This window comes from Pristiophorus japonicus, chromosome 13 (genome assembly GCF_044704955.1).
Source record: "Pristiophorus japonicus isolate sPriJap1 chromosome 13, sPriJap1.hap1, whole genome shotgun sequence".
NCBI classification, from domain to species: Eukaryota; Metazoa; Chordata; class Chondrichthyes; family Pristiophoridae; genus Pristiophorus; species Pristiophorus japonicus.
This window is the reverse complement of record NC_091989.1, coordinates 66,616,228-66,637,500: the sequence shown is the minus strand read 5'-3', so window position 1 is coordinate 66,637,500 and position 21,273 is coordinate 66,616,228. Positions and strand designations below refer to the sequence as shown.

At 42.6% G+C, this 21,273-nt stretch overlaps 1 protein-coding gene across 2 annotated transcripts; it reads left to right on the top strand.

Annotated features, from left to right (window-relative positions):
- Nucleotides 1-1,241: 1,241 nt before the first annotated feature.
- ldhba (lactate dehydrogenase Ba) lies at nt 1,242-16,919 on the top strand. Of its 2 annotated transcripts, none has more exons than XM_070897594.1 (8): nt 1,242-1,348; nt 4,733-4,870; nt 6,011-6,128; nt 6,463-6,636; nt 7,808-7,981; nt 8,865-8,982; nt 10,955-11,078; nt 16,575-16,919. In XM_070897594.1, the coding sequence occupies exons 2-8, from the start codon at nt 4,742-4,744 to the stop codon at nt 16,740-16,742; spliced, it is 1,005 nt and encodes a 334-aa protein (XP_070753695.1). In that variant the 5' UTR covers nt 1,242-1,348; nt 4,733-4,741; the 3' UTR covers nt 16,743-16,919. The 2 variants fall into 2 exon arrangements, with proteins under 2 accessions (XP_070753695.1, XP_070753696.1); XM_070897595.1 differs by having other exon boundaries at nt 1,246-1,348; nt 4,736-4,870.
- Nucleotides 16,920-21,273: the final 4,354 nt, after the last annotated feature.

Genomic DNA, 21,273 nt, shown 5'->3' with positions numbered 1-21,273 from the left:
AAAATATTTTACTATTTTGTTTTATGTTCCTTGATAATTTAATTTCATAGTTCCTTTTTTGCCTTACTAATTGGTTTTTTGACTTCTCTCCTAATTTTTTCATATTCTCCCTTATCGTGCACTCCACTGCTATCGATGTACTTAATGTATGCCTCTTTCCTTACCTTCAATGTTCCCTTATAGCTGTATTCATCCATGGAGTCTTATTAGTGTTTAGTTTGTTCTTTCCTTTTAGCAGAATATATTGTTCCGGCACTCTGTTGAACACCATTTTAAATGTTTCCCATTGCTGCTCTGCATTGTTTTTTTCCAATATTGTTGCCCATTTTATTTTCCCAAGTTCTATTCTCAGCCCCTCAAAACCAGCATTTCTCCAATCTATTACCCTGGTTTTCATCATACTTATATCCTTCTCAATTATCATCTTAAAGCATATTATATTATGGTCACTATTGCCTAGATGGTCCCCTACTTTTACTTCTTATCTGCTCTGGCTCACTACTGAACACAGGATCTAATATATAACCATTCTTAGTTACTTCATTAACATATTAACAGAATTATACTTTGTTAATTGCATGGAGATTGTAAAATCCTTGAGCACAAAAGTTTACAGTTTGGAGAGTTTGCAATCCATAAGCAGAGGGGAAAAAGTTAAATTGAATATGTAAGAGAAACACATTTTGAAACATCTAATTATGGCACACACCATCGATGGCGGGGGAAGTGAGAATCTGTCGATCAATGTCACTGAGGGGAAGGATCTCTCTCTCAAGAATCTCTCTCCTCCCCCAAATTAGACTGATTCGTTCAAATTAAAACTGGAATTCTTAGTTTTCATTAACTAACCTGCAATATGTGCTATTGCAGGGAAAACATCCGGGGTTGCAGGCAATTTTACGAGGGGGCGTGTGGTTATGTGTTGCTGTGTGGTGGAGATGAACTGGTTTTAAAAAAAGATCTCCCACCTCCGCAAATATGTGGGTACGAAAAACAAACAGACCCCCTCTTGTTAAAGCAAAAGAGAGAAACAATCTCTGAACAGTGACATTCACCAATGTCAAAAGTTGTGATTGAAATCCCAAATAAGTAGCAAGCGGCTGATGTCAAAAAGAACATTCGTTTGCAATAAGTCCCAATTCACTTGGATGAAGGAAGGCACTTTTCGCCAACCAACACAGTCTGTCGGAGGAGGGTTGGCGCTGGCTTCCTTTGAGTCATTGTGACGTGCCCGGCCAGTCACATGTAACAAGGAGGTACAAGAAGTTAATTTCGTCCAACAGCAGGAGAAGGAACGCACATAAGGGTCAGATACAGCAGCAGAGAGGCAAGGAATTGCAGATCCCTGGTATGTGCCTCTACTCAAATATTGCAACTCACTTTGACTTTTTTTTTAAGTGCATTTTGCAGCTCTTGTGTTGACGCTGTTCATTTTAATTTTTTTGCTCAAACTAGATTCTAAACTTGCCTCGTCTTGGTAACGTGGCACCACGTGTGGCATGTTTTTTTTATATATAAAAGCCACGATTTTAAGTGCAAATTTACGGATGGACGAGATATTCCAAAGTTTCTCTGTCTTTTAAAAGTTTGCGGCAATCTGAAACTTGCAATTCAAGGATGGGGAATTAGCCTGCAACATTCGTGCGGGAATATTGGTATTTGATGGGTGATTGCGTGTCCTTGGCTCTGTTTGGCTTCCCAGTCTGAAAACTCTGGCACTTCAGGCGATTAATCCTCAGCTTGAATAAGGGGCGAGGACAAAGAGAAACTGTCAGTTACAGGCGGTTTGTAACTCACAAACAATCGAGGGAGAGAAAAGTGCAGAGCCAATATAAATAAGTTGGAGATCATTTTGATACTTATTTTCATTGCACTCTGCATTAACTTCCACGTGTCGCTTTTCACGTTTCCCCCCCATCGCTCCAAGCCTCTCGGCTTGACTTGAATCGTGCATTGTGTTCAGCTTGTGGTATGCCATCTTTGTGTTTTCTTGCAGCGTCGGGGAAGTGCGAAAGTTGGGCGCATTAATTTATTTTTTAAAAATCCACTTAAAAGGCTTTAAATTACATTAGATTACGATTATAACTTGTGCATGAATTTAAAATGAGTTTGGAAATGAACAGGTGCGATTAATGGCAAGGATCCAAACCACTCGTGCTTGAACAATAACAGTCACCCGCTCAGTCGCGCTGAATGTCACCTTGTGGGACACAGTTGCTCTTTCAAGAGGCCCTTCCTAACGGCATGTCGTTATTCCATTACACTGCAAGGTATGAGCGATTCCCTTGCTGAAATCTGAGTAACTTCTCAGTCGTCAGTTTTCACTAAATTCTCAAAAGATTTTGGCCTAAATTTGGAAAAATATAAGGACAGTTCCAAACTTCAGTGTCTGTGTAGTTAATTATTTTGCTTTCGCATTTCACAGAAGGTTAATATTTGGGAATGTTCTTCAGACAATTCCAACTTGCGTTTATATAGTGCCTTTTTAATGTAGTAAAATGTCCCAAGGCGCTTCAGCGTAATCAGCCCAAAAAAAGTTGAGACCGAACCACATAAGGAGATATTGTAACAGATGACTAAAAGCTCGGTCAAAGAGGTAGGTTTTAAGGAGTAACTTAAAGGAGGAGAGGTTGAGGGAGGTAATTCTAGAGCTTGGGGCCCGAGGCATCTGCAAGCATTCAATGGTGAGGCGAAGGAATGTCAGGGGTGCACAAGAGGCCAGAATTGGAGTTCTCGGAGGGTTGTAGGGCTGGAGGTTACAGAGATAGGGCGGGGCGAGGCCGAGGAGTGATTTGAAAACATGGGTGAGAATTTTTAAGTTGAGGTGTTGCTGCATCGGGAGCCAGTGTAGGTCAATGAGCACAGGGGCGATGGGTGAACGGGACTTGGTGCGAGTTTGGATATGGGCAGCAGGGTTTTGGATGAGCTCAAGTCTATGTAGGGTGAAAAATTACGTGCATTAACTGTCGGTTACCAATTCTCATTGACGTGACTGGGTAGATGCAGAGAGGGTGTTTCCCCTTGTGGGGGAATATAGAACTAGGGGGTACAGTCTCAGAATAAAGGGGTGCCCATTTAAAACTGAGATGAGGAGGAATTTCTTCTGAGGGTCATGAATCTTTGGAATTCATTGCCCCAGAGAGCTGTGGAGGCTGGGTCATTGAATATATTTAAGGTGGAGATAGACAGATTTTTGAGTGATAAGGGGGTCAAGGGTTATGGGGAGCAGGCAGGGAAGTGGATCAGATCAGCCATGATCTTGTTGAATGACTGAGCAGGCTCGGGGGGGCCAAGTGACCAATCCTGCTCCTGTTTCTTATGTTCAAATCCCTCCGAGGGAGACCAGCCAGAAGAACATTGGAATAGTTGAGCCTGGGGGTAACAAAAGTGTGAATGAATTCGAGTTGTTTTTGTGTTGGTTTGGGGTATCTGAAAATAGGCTGATTTCAGTCACTCAATACTACATCTGTTCTGACATTTGACTTTGTTGCAGCTTTTGTTGTGAGTTTATACAGAGACTGACTTTTCTGCAAGGTCATTTGAATGTAGCCAAGTTTCAGTGCCAAAAATGAACAAGCGGCCACTGCTTGTGTTAAAAGTAGTGTGTGGGTGCAATGAATAACTCCATGCTTACAAAATACACCCTTCTAGGTTCTTTTTGAAAAGCAAACTCGCCGGGAGTACTGGACAGTTCACCTCGTGGACTTGTTTTCAATTCCAGCTCTGACCGATGGGATAAAAGTCCGGTGTGTGTGTGTGTGTGTGTGTGTGCTGGCTGTGAGGGTCTTATGTGAAAGGTGTTGGGCCATTCTCAATCTGGTTCCTAAGGAGGCCGAAGCCCACAGCAAAGAACGATCTTGCTCTCATGGTGGACGGTGTGGCAAATGGGGCATCTATGTCACCCTGGTGAGTGCTCCCCTAGCTGGGACAGAGTAGATGGAGCTTTAAAAGTGGCTTGTAGGGTTAACGGCATTCTTGTGCTACATCAGACTAGCCCATTTGTGTAGCACCTCTTCACAACAGTACTAGAAAGCTTGAGCTAAACTATGATGTGCTTACAAGACCACCATATACAAAACCATGCTTAACCCTACAGTTTTGAGTATTTGTGCTCCTCGGGACGAGGTGCAGTGTTGAAAGTTTTTCCATTTTCCCATATCGGGTATTGCACGTTTGCAGTTCTATTTTAAACTGATAAAGAAAGATCTTGCATTTCTATAGCGCCTTTCACGACCTCAGGATGTCCCAACGTACTTTACAGCCAATGAAGTACTTTTTGAAAGGTAGTCACTGTTGCAATGTAGCAACCTGACTGTTCTGCACCTGGCCCTCACCTGGGGAATGTTTCATGCTGACACCTAGCTCCTGCAATGGAAGAATTCCATTCTCTGGTCTCCATCGTAGACATCCTCGGTGAGCAGAATAAAAAATGCAATACTTTGTAACGGTGTGTATTTTAGCCTGTTTAACGGTGGCTTAAGCACCATTGCAAGCTGCCTTCCTAGCACTATAAAGGTGTCTCTGTAGTTGTGCTGCAGGCTATTTTCCAGCAGAGAAAGTCTATGTGCGGTTTGGTCTAGTTTTTTTTTTAAACTGGCGTCGTGGTTAACAACATTCCTCAGTTAAACCCTCAACAGCACTTAGTCATAGGAGGTGGCTATTTACTTTTGTTTTTAATATCTCAACAAATGTTTTATTTTCAATGTTTCAACAAATCATTTTTTTAATCTAGTAGGACAACATGGCAACTGTACAGCAGAAACTTATCACGCCAGTCTGTCAAGAGCGATCTAATGCTTCAAGAAATAAGGTCACTGTTGTGGGTGTGGGCCAGGTTGGGATGGCCTGTGCTGTCAGCATTCTCCTGAGAGTAAGTTTGGGCCCTCGAGCCCTCTTTTTTTTCTTTAATGTAGTTTCTATCATAGAATCATTGAATCTTACAGCACTGATCTAAGGCATGGTGCAGCATCTGAATTGGAGAAGGATTTATCTTTGCACTGTGTTAACCCGATAATCTGATGGTTACAAATCTGCGGTCCTCAGCATTTCAGCAAATATACTTCTACACTGGGATAAAATCTAATTCAGAGGATTCCAAATTTTAGGCTCACACAAAACAGGAGGAGGCCATTTGGCCCACCAGCTCTTTGAAAGAGCTATCCAATTAGTCCCAATCCCCCACTCTTTCGAAAGTGAATACAGTGCAGCACTTAAAATCCGGAATCCTCGGGACCGAGGCCATTCCGTATTCCGGGCTTTTCCAGACTTACGATTTGCTTTCTGACGTCACAAATACAGAAACACCTGAACTCGGGTTCAGGTATTTCCGGATTTTGGAATGTCAGAAGGAAGGGGTGGTGGGGAATTCCCGCCGAGGAGCTATTCGGGCCGTCGGGTCCTGTCAAGGAGGAAGGAGGTTGTCCGAGGCGAGGCCCGAGGTTGGGCAGCGGCGGATCCCTGAGGTCGGCAGGGTTGTCGTGTCCGGATTCTGGAACATTCCGGATTCTTGACGCTGCACCTGTATTGAATCAGGCAGTGCATCACAGATCATAACCACTCGTGTTTTCAAAAAAAAATCTCTCCTCTCCTCTGGTTCTTTTGCGAAATATCTTAAATCTGTGTCTTCTGATTACCATTTCTCCTCAAAATTTTGAATGCCTCTAATAATTCTCTGCTCTAAGGAGAACAATCCCAGCTTCTCTAGTTTCTCCACATAATATAAGTCCTTCAGTAACTTAATTCCCAGCTAATATTTATTGCCTTTTTTGAGAAAGGGCCTTGTAGAACATTCAATTTCTAATAGAAACAGATATTATCTTGGACTAAGCTTGCCTCTCATTGCAAATCTTTGGGAGTTTGCTATGAATGGAGTGATTAATATAATGGGGGCAGTGGTGGGTTTTCTGACATACTAAAACATTTCTGTTGGACACTGTTCCCAATACCTAAGCTGTCCATGTTGGGGTGGGGAGAGGACACCATTATAATAAGGCTCCACTTCTATTCTCAGGAACTTACCGATGATATTGCCTTGGTTGACGTTCTGGAAGACAAACTGAAAGGCGAAATGATGGATCTTCTTCATGGTAGCCTGTTCCTCAAAACTCCGAAGATTGTGGCTGACAAAGGTAGCTCGAGTCTTTGTGCTATCATATGAATGGCAAGAAATAATTTGCTATTTTTTGGGGTGTTCTGAAGTGCAGGGACCAAGGGTTTTAAAAGTCATGTGCATTAACTTTGAAAATTGTCGTCCATTTTTTATATTGTTGAACAATAAGGGAGTCAAGGGTTATGGGGAGTGGGCAGGGAAGTGGAGTTGCCAAGATCAGATCAGCCACGATCTTATTGAATGGTGGAGCAGGCTCAAGGGACAAAATGGCCTACACTTGCTCCTATTTCTTAGGTTCTTATTGGCCAGGCCTTGCTCTTGTAATGTAACTGTCTGATTTCCCGTTTGTACAGATTATGGAATAACTGCTAATTCTCGGATAGTGGTTGTTACTGCTGGAGCACGTCAACAGGAGGGTGAGAGCCGACTGAATCTGGTCCAGAGAAATGTGAACATCTTCAAATTCATCATCCCCCAGATTGTAAAATACAGCCCCAACTGCACGATCATTGTGGTTTCCAATCCAGGTGACTGGCAAATTTTTACTGGCAAATTTTCTTCCAAGTCTGGCAGCTATAACCTTCAACAAGAACTACTTTTATATAAGACCGGAAGGACTTGCATTTAAATAACATCTTTCAGGACATCGCAGAGTGCTTCACCGCCACTTTTTGAAGTGTAGTTACTGTTGTAATGTAAGGAAACACAGCAGGCAAATTGCACGTAGCAAGATCCCACAAACAGCAATCCGATAAGTAACCAGATAATCTGTTTTTAGTGATTTTGGTTGTGGATAAATGTTGGCCAGGACACTGGGGAGAACTCCCCTATTTTTCTTCCGAATAGTTGGGATCTTTTACATTCAAGACATCGGTTTAACATCTCATCCACTGACATTGCGGCACTCCCTCAGAAGTGCACCAGTCTAAATTTTGTACCCAAGTTTCAGGAGTGGGACTTGGAATAGAATCAGAGAAAAATTATGACACAGAAGACGGCCATTTGGCCCATCATGCCTGTGCCGGTTGAAAAAGAGCTACTCTGCCGAATCCCTCCTTCCAGCACTAGGTCTGTAGTCCTGTAGATTATGGCTCTTTAAGTGCACATCCAAGTACTTTTAAAATGTGATGAGGGTTTCTGCCTCTGCCACCCTTTCAGGCAACGAATTCCAGCCCCCCACCACCCTCTGGGTGAAGAAATGTTCCCTCATCTCCCTTCTAATCCTTCTACCAATCACTTTAAATCTATGCCCCCTGGTTATTGACCCCTCTGCTAAGGGAAATAGGTCCTTCCTATCCACTCTATCTCGCCCCCTCATAATATTATACACCTCAAATAAGGTCACCCCTCAGCCTCCTGACTTGAACCCACAAGATTTCTGCCTTGGAGGTAAGAGTGAGCCAAGGCCGACGTTGACCATATGTATCTTTAGCAAGAGTGGGCCTGGGATTTTCCCCGTCAGCACACTGGGAGGACACACACTGGGAAATTCCACAACCTCCTCCCTTGCTCACAGTTCTAATCACTAATTGTGTTTCTACCCCAAAGAGAAATAGCCTATTAGAATAGTTAAAATAATTAATTAACTCTGTGGTTGAATTGCTTTGTTGAATCATGCTACATTGTTGCATGTGCTCTAATTATTAAACCATTTGAACTTCGAAGCACTCATGTGTTTTTGTTTTTTCTGGGTTCTAGTTGACATTCTGACTTACGTAACTTGGAAGATCAGCGGTTTCCCAAAGAACCGCGTGATTGGCAGTGGCTGTAACTTAGATTCTGCCAGATTCCGGTACCTCATGGCTGAGAAGCTTGGTCTCCATCCATCTAGCTGCCATGGGTGGGTGCTCGGTGAACACGGAGATTCCAGTGGTAAGGCTAAATGGTTAAATCAATTGCTGCACGTAACAGAAATCGCGCACATTTTTAGCTATATCAAACTGAATCGATTTTAACCCTACCATTCGGGCGGGTGGGCAGTTAAAACCAAGCGAGTTATTTATCAGCTGAGGTCTCCCCAGCACCAGACTCTTCTTTTTTTTTTTTCTTCCTCTCTTTTCTCCCCCCCACCATGTCCATCCCTCCTGTGAGGCCCTCCCAGAGCCGCCACCTACCCACAACTTGCTTGTGTGTGAGTTGTCCTTTTGGTGCCAGCCGGCAAATCCCACCTGCTCGAACTTCCTCTATGATCCACCTGCCCATTTTGGGTGGGCAGTTGATTGGAGGAGGCATTCAGGTGAGGCCTGGGAGTTTATTTAAAAAAAAACCTGGGCATCAAAATTTAGGCCAACAAATGCAATTTTGCATTTTCCCTGCCCTTCCCACCCTAAACCACTCTGGTTTAAAATTGACTGTGTGGCTTTAATGCCATTTAATATATGAATTTAACTTTTAAGGCGCTTTGGGAGTGAATTTGGCATTGCTGTAAAACAGTTAGTTTGTTGTTGAGCTTTGGTGCAAGGCATGTGCTTTGTTGATTAGTTCCGTATTAACTGCATATTTTCATTTGCTCACCAAACACTTCTGATGTTTGAGTTGGAGGCAGCATGCGATATGCAAACTACCATTTGCATGAAAGTATTAAAATCAAAGCGAATTGTGTCATTGAATGTGACGTGTAATATGTACCATTATACTTTTTAAACACGTGACACTGAATAATCTGCCACATGCTGCAACTGAGTGGCACTTTGCCAGTGGATCTCTGGAGTGACATCACAAGAACTGTCTACATTCAGCTGCTTTGCGTTTGCAGTTCCCGTTTGGAGTGGTGTCAACGTGGCAGGAGTTGGTCTGCAGCAGTTGAACCCTGCTATTGGAACTGCCCAGGACAAGGAGAACTGGAAAGATGTCCATAAAATGGTGGTGGAAAGGTACAAAATGAAGTCTTCTGAAATGATCAGCATAAGACCGTGTTGGAAATGTATTGGCTGATGGCAGTGTCCAGATGTTTCTTGAAATTGTATGGCTCTTTAGCCAGGCAACACAGAAATATGAGTCTGGATATGAGCGAGATTTAGAAAGTAACATTTAAAATGTATTTGAGGAACCAATATTATTAGTATCTGTCAAATGGTAGCAACTTTTTTTTGTTAAAGGATGCAGTCTAGTACAATATGACATTAAGAGCTTGTACTTGTATGGCGTCGTTCATGTCCCAAAGTGCTTCACATCTAATTAAGTAGTTTTGAAATGTAGTCATTGTTGTAATGTAAAGAACATAGGAACATTCAGCCCCTTGAATCTGTTCCGACGTTCAGTTAGATCACGGCTGATCTGTACCTCAACTCCATTTACCTGCCTTTGGCTCCATATCCCTTAATGCCCTTACCCAACAAACATCTATCGATCTCTGTCATGAAAGCTCCAATTGTACCCCAGCATCCAAAGCTTTTTGGGAGAAAGAATCCCAGATTTCTACTACTGTTTGTGTGGAAGAAGTGTTTCCTGATTTCTCTCCTAAATGAGCTATAATTTTTAAGATTATGTCCCTACGTTCTTGATTCTCTCAAATGTAGCAGTCAATTTGCACACATCAAGGTCCCACAGAGAATAAAGGTTTCCGTTCATAAGAGACCTCAGTCTGTTTATGGAATATGTAGTCAAGCTCATGAAATGAGTAAAGATATTGGGGAGGGACTAAGTATTGCTAGTGTGAAGATCAAAATGCTACTCAATATCTAGACTCATTATGACCGATTTTCAATAGAAAAATGGTGGAAGTTTACAGCACAGGAGACTGCCATTTGGCCCATCGAGTTATGAATAGTCCAAAAGGACCTAGCTAACAGTAATGAGGTAATCTGAATGTTGACAGCTGAAACTGGCAATATTGAGAACTTGTCTCCTACAAGTTTTGAATATTTTACTTCAATTGATACAATATATAATGAAGTATTTAAAAACATCCACCATGACGAACAATATCAATGTCATTTATTGATTGTACAGACTACCTGTCACTTGAATAGACAATGTGTTTTTATATATTGAATAATGCAGTGAAGTATCATTGAATCCAGTTTGTGCTGTTAATGAAACTTGTATTAAGAATTTCTCTCATTTTCAATTGAGGCTGTTCAGAACATAAGAACATAAATATGAGCAGAAGTAGGCCATTTTGCCCCTCGAGCCTGCTCAGTCATTCAATAAGAACATGGCTGATCTGATCTTGGCCTCAACTCCATTTTTCCTGCCTGCTCCCCATAACCCTTGACTGACTGCCCTATCATTCAAAAATCTGTATCTCTACCTCAAATATATTCAATGACCCAGTCTCAACAGCTCTCTGAGGCAGAGAATTCCAAAGATTCACAACCCTCTGAGAGAAGAGATTCTTCCTCATCTCCGTTTTAAATGTGTGACCCCTTATTCTGAAACTATGCCTCCTAGTTCTAGATTCCCCCCACGAGGGGAAACATTCTCTCTGCATCTACTCTGTCCAGCCCCCTCAGAATCCTATATGTTTCAATAAGATCACCACATTCTTCTAAACTCCAATGAGTATAGGCTCAACCTTTCTTCATATGACAACCCCTTCATCTCCGGAATCAACCGAGTGAACCTTCTCTGAACTGCCTCCAATGTAAGTATATCCCTCCTTTTAAATAAGGAGACCAAAACTGTAAGCAGTACTCCAGGTATGGTCTCACCTCTACAGTTGTAGCGAAACTTCCCTACATTTATACTCCATCTCGCTTGCAATAAAGGCCAACAACATTCCATTTGCCTTCCTAATTACTTGCTGTACCTGCATACTAACTTTGTGTTTCACGTACAAGAATCGCACCCCCCCCCTGTTATCAGATATATAACATGCCTGATATAAACTCTGCTCTTTGCTAGTGCTTATGAGGTGATTAAATTAAAGGGATACACTAACTGGGCTATCGGCCTCAGTGTCGCTGAATTGACTGAATCCATGCTGAAAAATCTGAAGAGGGTTCACCCAGTATCTACCATGGTGAAGGTATGAAATGTTACTGCATTAACTAATTGATTTATTTTGTATATTACCTGATTTATTGAAAATTAAGTAACACTCTCTTTGAGGGTGCTTAAGGAGATTTCCATACTGACATCTCCATCTATTAGATACTGAATTTTGTATCGTACATATTTAGTGTATGTCAAAATGTTAGCGGGTAATCGTGCTGAAATGATTCCTTTACTACTGTAGTTTGTCACAATTGAGGCTTTTAGTGAAGCTTTTCTTTCTACAGTCATGCAATATTTCCTGTTCTCCACCCCTTTCCCCACAAATAGGAGTTGTATGCAGTATGTGCTTTCTCCTTCTGCAATTATGTGGTCTGTTCAAACAAAAAAAGGCTCAATAAATTATGTATTGGATTTAACCCATGGCCCTTTTTAATCTGTGTATCCATTTCAACTTGGCTCCTGCTATCTCTTCAGTGTTAGTAAACTGATATCGATACACAGTTTAAGAGGACTACATATTAAAATTGGTCTGGGTTCGTTACAAAGTGTAAACGCACGAAAAAGCAGTATTATTAGCCAAATAATAGAGTACAGGAGAATGTTGACATGCATGCAGGAATGAAACCAGAATTAATTACCATCAATTATTCAGAAATATTTTAAAGCTTTGGTTAAACTGAGTCTCGTTTAATGCACATGATGGGAAAACATACGTCAAAATGCTCCTCTTCCTCACTTGATAATTGAACGTTTTGTCCAACTATGTGTCACAGGATCTTTTCCCCCAAGGTAGCCAAAGATGTAGCTTTTAACCTCTGGCGTTTCTTGATGTCTGATTTGCAATCAGTGGAACAATACAGTTTTGGCACACTGCAATGCTTTTTTAAAACATTAAAATTATATGTAGCACATATCGAGTGAGGGGAAACCATAAATGCTGTGACCATTTTGACAGTCTGAAATCCGATTGCAAGCGCTTCTAGATAATGATGGTATGTATTTAAATATGCACCTGTTCTCAAGCATTTACAGATCTTTTCACCAGATTTGGCATGATACACCTTTCAAAATACATTGGTATAAAATCATGAGTATTTTAAATTAGTGATCTAATCTTACCAGAGTCACGCCATGCAACATGCCACATTTGTTTTCATTTTTGGGATGACGGCCTCACTGGATATTGTATGCATAGTCAGATGCTGGTTCAAAGGAAAGGAATGTCCTCTTACAGGACTGGGAGAAATATCTAGTGGAAACCTAAAACCATAGCAGGTAACTTAAATCTAACGAGCACTGTTTCTTCAAAGATAGTTCAGTGGGTACGGTAGTGTAGTTATGTTACTGAACTACTGTAATTGGCTTACTTGAATCACAGACAGCAGGGGAATAAATAGGCCATAACACTTGGGCTGTAAACTGCAAATAAGATTTATTAAACAGAGTATTAGATAGCAGAAGTTCAATTCATCAGATTTTTATTTGATTGCAGAACTTTTAACTTGTATCTCCTCGGGCACAGAACTATAAGATGCAGCCCTTTGATAATTCTCAAAATTACAGGACCTGAACCAGTATTTGAAGTGTAACTTGTACGTGAGCTTTAATCCACCACGCCATTTCTAAACTCTTATCTCAATGGGCTTATAAAACTAAAGAATTGACAGAAAATGGCCAAATGCATCTCTTTGCCTGGGAGGTACTGTTGATTAATCCCTACCCTGAGAAGCAGCCAGTGAGATCTACCCTGCCTCACGGGACTGGGTTAGTGAGATCACAGTAGCTCTTCAGGCTGAGGATACAATGGATGGCTTTTGTGCAAAAAAAATAGTTGACTGTTATCTAAGCCATTAGGGATGACTATGCGTATCTCTAAGAATGACATCATCATCGGCAGTCCCTCGGAGTCGAGGATGACTTGTTTCCACTCTAAAAGTGAGTTCTCAGGTGGCTGAGGAATCCAATGCGGGACCTACTATCTCTGTCACAGGGACGGCAGACAGTGGTTGAAGGAAAGGGTGGTCGGGAAGCCTGGGTTGACGCATGCTCCTTCCGCTGTCTACACTTGGTTTCTGCTTGTTCTCGGCGATGGGACTCTAGGTGCTCGGCGTCCTCCCGGATGCTCTTCCTCCACTTTGGGCAGTCGTGGGCCAGGGATTCCCAGAAGTCGGTGGAGATGTTGCACTTTGTCATGGAAACTTTGTGGGTGTCCTTGAAGCATTTCCTCTGCCCACCTTGGGCTCGCTTGCCATGTCGAAGATCCGTGAGGAATGTTTGCTTTGGGAGTCTCATGTCAGGCATGCGGACAATGTGCCCCGCCCAATGGTGCTGATTGAGCGTATCCAATGCTGGGGATGTTGGAGATCCTGCAAATCCATTGGCAGGACAGACTCGCCAACATCCCCAGGAATGACTACGCGTATCTCCAGGGACAGTTACGTGTCTCTAGGAATGGTTGTGTATAAATATCTAAGGATGGTTGTGTGTGTATCTTGAGGAAGGACTATCTTGAAATATTCAGATCTGAGATGCCCTGCTGTAGACTGACTTGATTCAGAATCGTCGAGTGGATTATTTACTGAAGGACAAACTGGACCCCACCCCTCCCAGACATACAGGATTTTCTTCCAACCAGATGATATAAAGCTCCACAAAGCATGATTAAAACGACTAGCTCATAAGTAAGTAATAAAAGGTACAAACTTTGACCAGAATTATGACATTTCCCCCATCAGTCACAAGATGAAGGCAGAATTGTGTCCATTGTATTTAAGATTCAAAGACATACTTCAGACTGTACTTGGAGCTATTTACCACTGCTCTCTGAGTACTTGTATAAAAGTATGATCAGCTCAACATTTATACTTTGTATCTGACCACATATTTTGGCTGAGGTTTGAGTGTTGCAGCCAAATGATCTGCTTCCAGCAGAAAGTTTTCCCTACTTGATACAATATAACCCACATGCGTACTAGGAACGTAGAAACAGCAGTAGGCCATTTAGTTAGATTATGGCTGATCTGTATCTTAACTCCATCTACCCACCTTGGTTCCATAACTCTTAATACCCCATCAATTGAATGTTTTAAATTTTCAATTGATCCCCTAGCCTCAACAGTGTTTTGTCAAGAACTGTTTACTAGTATCACCCCTGAACAGCCTAGCTCTAACTTTACAATTATGCCCCCTTGGTCTGGACTTCCCCCACCAGAAGTAATAGTTTCTCTCTATCCATCCTATTCATTTAATCATCTTAAACATCTCAATTAGCTGACCCCATCATCTTCTATACTCAAGAGATGATATGCTTAGTCAATGCAACCCATTCTCATAATTTAAACTTTTTAGCCCTGGTATCATTCTGGTGAACCTGCACTGCACCCGCTCCAAGGTCAGTATATCCATCCAGAGGTGCAGTGCTTGAGATGTGGGTCTGACCAGAGCTTTATATAACAAACATAACATCCACCCCTTTGTATTCAGGCCCTTGAGATAAATGCCAACATTCCATTTGTTTTTTTAAATAACTATTCTACCTGTCCACTAGCTTTTAATGATCGGAGTAACTATTTGTACTAAGTCTCTTCTGTGCATGCGTCACCTGACACTTGCGCAGAAGCGAGAGTTAGGACAAATGTCACCGACTCCCCCCCCCCCCCCAGTCAGCGCAATTCCTGTTAACCCTTTTCTGCACATGCGTCCAACACCACGTTGTCTCCTCTGAGCAGCCAAATGGATCTACCGAGCCTCCTACAGCGCCAAGGGAGAGAGCGCTTGGGGGATGCGGGGGGGGGGGCAGGCCAAGAAAGCTTGGGATGGGGTGGGGGGGAGGAGAGAAAGAGCGCTTGGGGAGGGAGGGGGAGAAGAGAGAGAGCTTGCCGGAGAAGGGGGTGGTGGTGGTGAGAGCTGGGGGGTTGGAAGAGAGAGAGAACTGGAGGTGGAGGTGGGCAGTGAGGGAGCTGGGGGGAGGGGGAACTCAGGAAGAATGTGATCCATCTTCTCTCCTGCTGCGTGCAAGCTTGGTGCATGTGTTATAAGGGATATCGTTGGAGTAGATGAAATCCAGAAGTCACGATACTGTCAATATTCACGCCCAATAAATCTGTTAATCCGCACACAATGCCCCATCTATGGGGGAGGGTGTAAGGTCTTGCACTTGGGTAAGGGTCTTCAGCTGGCGGAGAAATGCACTTGTGCTGGGGTAATGGACTTCAGCTGGAACTTGGTGGCTTTTGGGGAGATCTATCCTCTGGCTTCTGAAGTCAAAATGGATCGAATTATAAATTGGAAATTCACTCAGGACTTGGGCTGGGCGGTTCCAGTTACACATTCCAGAGGAACATCAGGATGTGGCTTATCCTCCAAGGGGACCAATCCATAATGGGTCTGGAGAACCAACCAGAGAAACAGCTGCATTTCAGTTAGTACAAATAGACTCATCCTTTAATGATTAAATGTAAACTTTTTTCAGATTCACAATTCTTTTGCCATTAATTCAGTGACAATGATTCAATAATTAAGTTCTTTGACATCTTAACAGGATGGGCTAATTAATCAACAGGAAAAATAGGTGGGGTGTGCAATGGGTAGCTGATATCACCCATTTTACCACCAGAAGTAAAAACTACCCCCCAATACTTCACGCCTTCAATTGGAAGGCGTCTCAGTTGATCTCAGCAACTGATGTTCCCGGGAGTGCAGGCATGGAGGTGCTTGTGAACAGAGCTCTGTGCTTTTACCAGCCGTTTCGATCAGCAAAGCACTCCATTGACTGTCTCTTAAGAGGAGGGTGTTGTTTTCAAGCACTTGCTCTGCAGGGGTCCTTCCATCTGCTGTGTGTCTCCTGTGAATTGACAGGGAAGTGACAGCAGCCTTAAGACTCTGAAAGTGAGGTCTTGGTTGTGCAATCTGGTGAGTGGGCTTGGCTCTTTTGGACTGTCCTATGGTTTTGCTCACCATCCGAGCTGTCAATTTGTCTCTTGGATACCAGCATTCAAGCAGATCAGTTAAACACACAACTTGTACCTTTTTTAGTTGGTGAGAATAATGCGTGTTTAAATGGGCTTTACTGTATATACATCGTGAGAACACCACAGCAGGTCGGAGCTATAAATCGAGCTGGAGTGTCTGGCCAGGCGAAGGTGTGGCGAATGAGGGTACCGGGCCCAGGGGTAGCATAGGCCTGCCCACACTGTGATCAGTGTGCGCACTAGGTCCGTGCAGCAGAGCAGGTCTCCAGATGGCCTGGTTCAACTCTTGCCACTGGATAAAGGCCTAGCTCTGTCAAACCCGTGTGGTGGCTGATGTGCAACAGTCACCACACGTTTAAAAAAAAAAAATCCACGCACAGGCATCTTCCACCCCTGGAGTTCAGGACTGGAACATCGGGTCCTTCATTGAAACATCTGTGAACTCTTGTGAAAGCCAGTCATCCTCGTTCGAGGGACTGCCTATGAAAAATGTATATGCAAAGAATTTTTTTTCTGCCTGTACCTAATGCACTGCAATCTTGTGTCTTTAACCCCAGGGCATGTATGGCATAGAGAATGAGGTCTTCCTGAGCCTGCCCTGTGTCCTGAGTGCTGATGGTCTGATTGACGTCATCAACCAAATGCTGAAAGACGATGAGGTGGCCCAGCTGAAACAGAGTGCTGAGACCCTCTGGAATATTCAGAAGGAACTGAAGGATCTGTAATTTTGAGGCAAACTGCAATGCTCTTTCACCTGAAGCAGCAAATCAGCCACTTGCAGCAGAGAGTATCAGGATCTCTTGTACATGACTTGCAGTGAGAGTGGTGGTGTTACCATGTATACCTAAAGCAGTACAAATGATATGGCTATCACTTATAACAAATAAAATGTGTAAACCTTCTGTTTGTCTTTCAACAACTTCAAAAATATTGACGTCCTTATCATACTTCAAGCAATTTCGGTAGGTAAAGGTCCATATTATTATTTTCACATTGACTAGCACAGACCAGGGAGGCCATTCGGCCCATCTCGTTCATCCTTCCCCAAATCAATCGCAGCAACTAACAGCCTATGGAATGTCTCCAGAGCTTTGCCGCCACGCCCCAACCCAGCCATAAGAACACAATAGGAGCAGGAGTTGGCCATTTGGCCCCTCAAGTCTGCTCCACCACTCGATAAGATCATGGCTAATCTGACCTTGGCCTCAACTCCACTTCCTGGCCTGCTCCCCCTGGCCCTTGACTCCTTTATCACACTCAAATCTGTCTATCTCCACCTTGAGTATATTCAATAACCCAGCCTCCACAGCTTGCTGGGGTAGAGAATTCCAAAGCTTCACGACTCTGAGAAGAAATTATTCCTCCATTTCTGTTTTAAATGGGCAATCCCTTATTCTGAAACTATGCCCCCTAGTTCTAGATTCCCCCATGAGGGGAAACATCCTCTCTGCATCTACCCTATCCAGCCCCCTCAGAATCCTATATGTTTCAATAAGATCACACCTCCTGCTTCTAAACTCCAATGAGTATAGGCCCCAACCTGCTCAACCTTTCTTCAAAAGACAACCCCCTGTATAAATTGCACATTTTGTGTGAAGAAATGCTTCCTGATAGCAGTTCCATCTGTTGCTCTGACAAAATTTTGTTTATTCTATAGTCACGCATAGAATCATACAGTGCAAAAGGAGGCCATTCAGCCCATCGTGCCTGTGCTGGCTATTTGAAAGAGCTATCCAATTAGTCCTGCCTTCCTGCTCTTCCCCATAGCCCTGTAAAATTGTACTTCTGAAATATACATCCAATTCCCTTTGGAAAGTTACTATTGAATGTGATCCCACCACGCTTTCCGGCAATGAATCTCAGATCATCATAACTCACTGCATTTAAAAAAAATAGTCGATCTTCCTCCTGGTTCTTTTGCCAATTATCTTCTATCTGTGTACTCTGGTTACCAGTCCTCCTGCCAGTGGAAACAGTTTTTGCTTATTTACTCTATTAAAATGCTTAATAATTTTGAACACCTTCATTCAATTTCCCCTTTAACTGTGGAAATATGCAGGCTATGGCAACATAAAATGGAAAGACCCCTGAGAGTAAGGTTAAGGTGCCTTGAACATAAAATGAATTACCAACAAAATGTAATCAATGGGACAGAATATACTAATCAGCAGGGTACAGACAAAATGTAATCAAGGAAATAGGACAGATTGTAACTAGAGTAACCCAATCACCAGGGCACAGACAAATGTGTAGTCAAAGGAGATGGGCAAGATTATAGAATAGTATAAACCAGGAGGGGAAACCCCACCTAGGTAACGAGAACCTTGGACCAACACTCGACAGAAGCAGGGACCAGGGGAGAGACCCTTGAAAGAACAGTGTCAGGACCGGATTGATCACTCAGCAACGTATTGGGTAACTATGAGAGTTAGTATTTTGAGCGGAAAGGAACACCCTTTGGAACTCCTTTTCTGCAGAGTTAAATAGAGTATAATAGTGAGCCTTGTACTTTTTCTATATTAAACGAACATTAATGGTACTGTCATTTGTCTAGTGTGTAATTTGGTATTTAACTCAGGAACGGTCACAGGCAACTACTAGTCACACGACTAGCGAAATTGCTGCTTGTGAAACGTTGGTGACCCAGATGGGACGATTTTGAGTTAAAATAAATTAAAATGAGAAAGACAGAAGGGAAATGACAGGAAAAGGTGGAACCTCCCAGTTGTGGGAAGTGCAATTTAACCAGACCCTGATCGAAAATGTCAGGGGATGGCTTGAAGCAATGAGCTCCCCTGGATTTCCCGGAGGAGACTCATTCTTTGACAAAACTAAAAAAGAAAAGAAGCGGGAGTCTAAATGTGTCTTAATGGCAGCATGTTATGCAGAATTACTCAAGCAGAGAGACCTTAACAAAACTTTACAAAACCAATGGGAGCACGAAAAATCAGGACGTTAGACAGACGTAGGAAAATTGACAGACGAAGTTGAGGGATTGAGGCTTAAATTGGCAGAGCAAGCTAATCAAATTGAGATGCTCCAAAATGATTAAAATACTCCATACGTTACATCTGACCTCTAGCATAGCTATGGCAGAAAATAACAAGCAAAATGAAGAGAAAGTGAGGCACAGAGGCTCAAAACCAAGTATATGATTTAGAAAACAAACGCGAATTAGCAGCTGGCCTTGGATTCCTTCAAGCGGCTCACATGACCGATAGGGAAAACAGAGCAGACCATACTCAGTGCAAGAAAACTATCAAAGAATTAGAAAGCCAATTGATTGTGCAAAAGGGTGTTATGCATGCTTTTGGGGAAGATGGCCCCAACTAAATAAGGGTAACCCAGAGTTGGGGGATGTAAACTTGAAGCAGATCCTCAGTAGCTGCAAAAGCAGTTTTAAAAATCTGAAAGCTGACAGCAAGAGTTTTCAGGAAACAATGAAACAAGGTGAGCAGAAGGACCCTGCGGGATCCAAAAGGAAGCACAAAGCATAGCAATGTATATTTGTGGTTCAGGGAAGCATTGTGTTTACGGTAATAAGCATTTTGTTTAAGAGACGACAAAAATAGAAAAGCATTCCTATGAATCTAAGAAAATAGAACATAGAATTTGCTACTATGGATGTTTGAAAAGTTATGAAATGTATTGTGTGTGACGCTTCAGTCAGTGTGAATGGTAAAGTCAAAAACAATGTAGATGTTTATTTGTCTGTGTGTCTAATTTTCAACTGGCACTGATTAGTTTGAAATTGGTTTGAAGTAATTTAGAGTTATTGAAGTTAATTAACCTGTGAAAATCAAACTTTCATTATGGCCATGGTGGAATTTTGGTTGGTTTAAATTGTGTGAAAAACCTCTAGTTCCAGACATGAGGCAATCACATATATTTGGTATTTTAAAATAAAAATGTTCTGACCAATTCCAGAATCTGTGACCAGTGGAGAAAAGGGAGGGAATGCTATTATGCGTGGAGTACAGAAGGATAGCAATGAATGCTATTGGTATGCTTGGTGTTGCTTTACAGATTGTTGGTACTATTGTTGTGTTTGTCAAACTTTTAAAATGCGAAAAAAAGGAAGATAACTCTCTGCACCAGACTTCAGAAAGCAACATCTTTTTGCAGAGTTGAATGTAAATATTTTGAGCATTTTAAAATTTTAAGTTTCGAATTTGAGTGGATGTTTCCCTCAGTATCAAAAAGGGGATCAGGATTGATGAATTAACCCATTGGGCTAGCACAAAAAAGCCACAATGCAGTTTCTGTATTTTTTTCTTCCAAGCAGGACTACTGATGCGTCGCAGCACGGTGACAAAAAATGAACTTAAGACTTTGCTTTAAAAAAAATGCTTGGAATTAAGCTGATAACACAGGCCTCTCGGGGGGTACTGTTACAGCACCATCATGACAAACTCCAACCCGTAGCTTATGCCTCACACGTCATAACACCAGTGGAAGCGACTTTCCAGCCCTGTGAGAAGAATCTTCTCAGTGTCTTCTGGGCGGTACATAAATTCTCCCCCATAATTGGACTTAGCCCCTTATTATCTTAATGTCACACACCCCCATCAAAATGCTGATGGACGGAAATCTCAAGGAAGGTTCAGTCAGTTCCCAGGGAATCGCACGATGGACCCTCCTTCTCCAAGGACGGGACATTGCAGTCCAGTACCTGCCCAAGATCACTAATCTAGCTCAAAATATGTTGTACCCCGGTGACCCACAGCAGTGCGAGATTCTGACTTCAGGTACCTTAAATGGTCCCTTTCAGTCAGAAAGGGAGGGAGGGAGGGAGGGAGGAAGAGACAACAGTCACAAAGTCAAATTTAAAATCCACATTTACGTGGATGGCTCTTCCGCAATTATAAACGGGCTGCAGTGCACAGGATTCTCAATAATAAAAATGACTCCGGACGGCAAACAGGCTTTAGAACAGACGGCAATTAAATTAGAAAGAGTAAAGGAGCTCAAATTGAAGAACTAAGCGTGACCACCTACGTAGTCATACACCCAGAAGACTACCCGACGCCTGTCCAAATTTATTCCGATAGCAGTTACACATGTAACAGTCTGACCGACTTCCTGCCCATCTGGCAAGCTAGAGGTTTCACCTCTGCAGACGGAAGGCTGCTAGCTACAGCCCCACTTTTAAAATTGATTTTTGATGCAGCCACCTCAAACCAAGGTCTGTACGTCATAACCAAAGTCAAAGCACATGTTAAGAATACCCCCTTAGGGAACCGAATGGCGGACGAA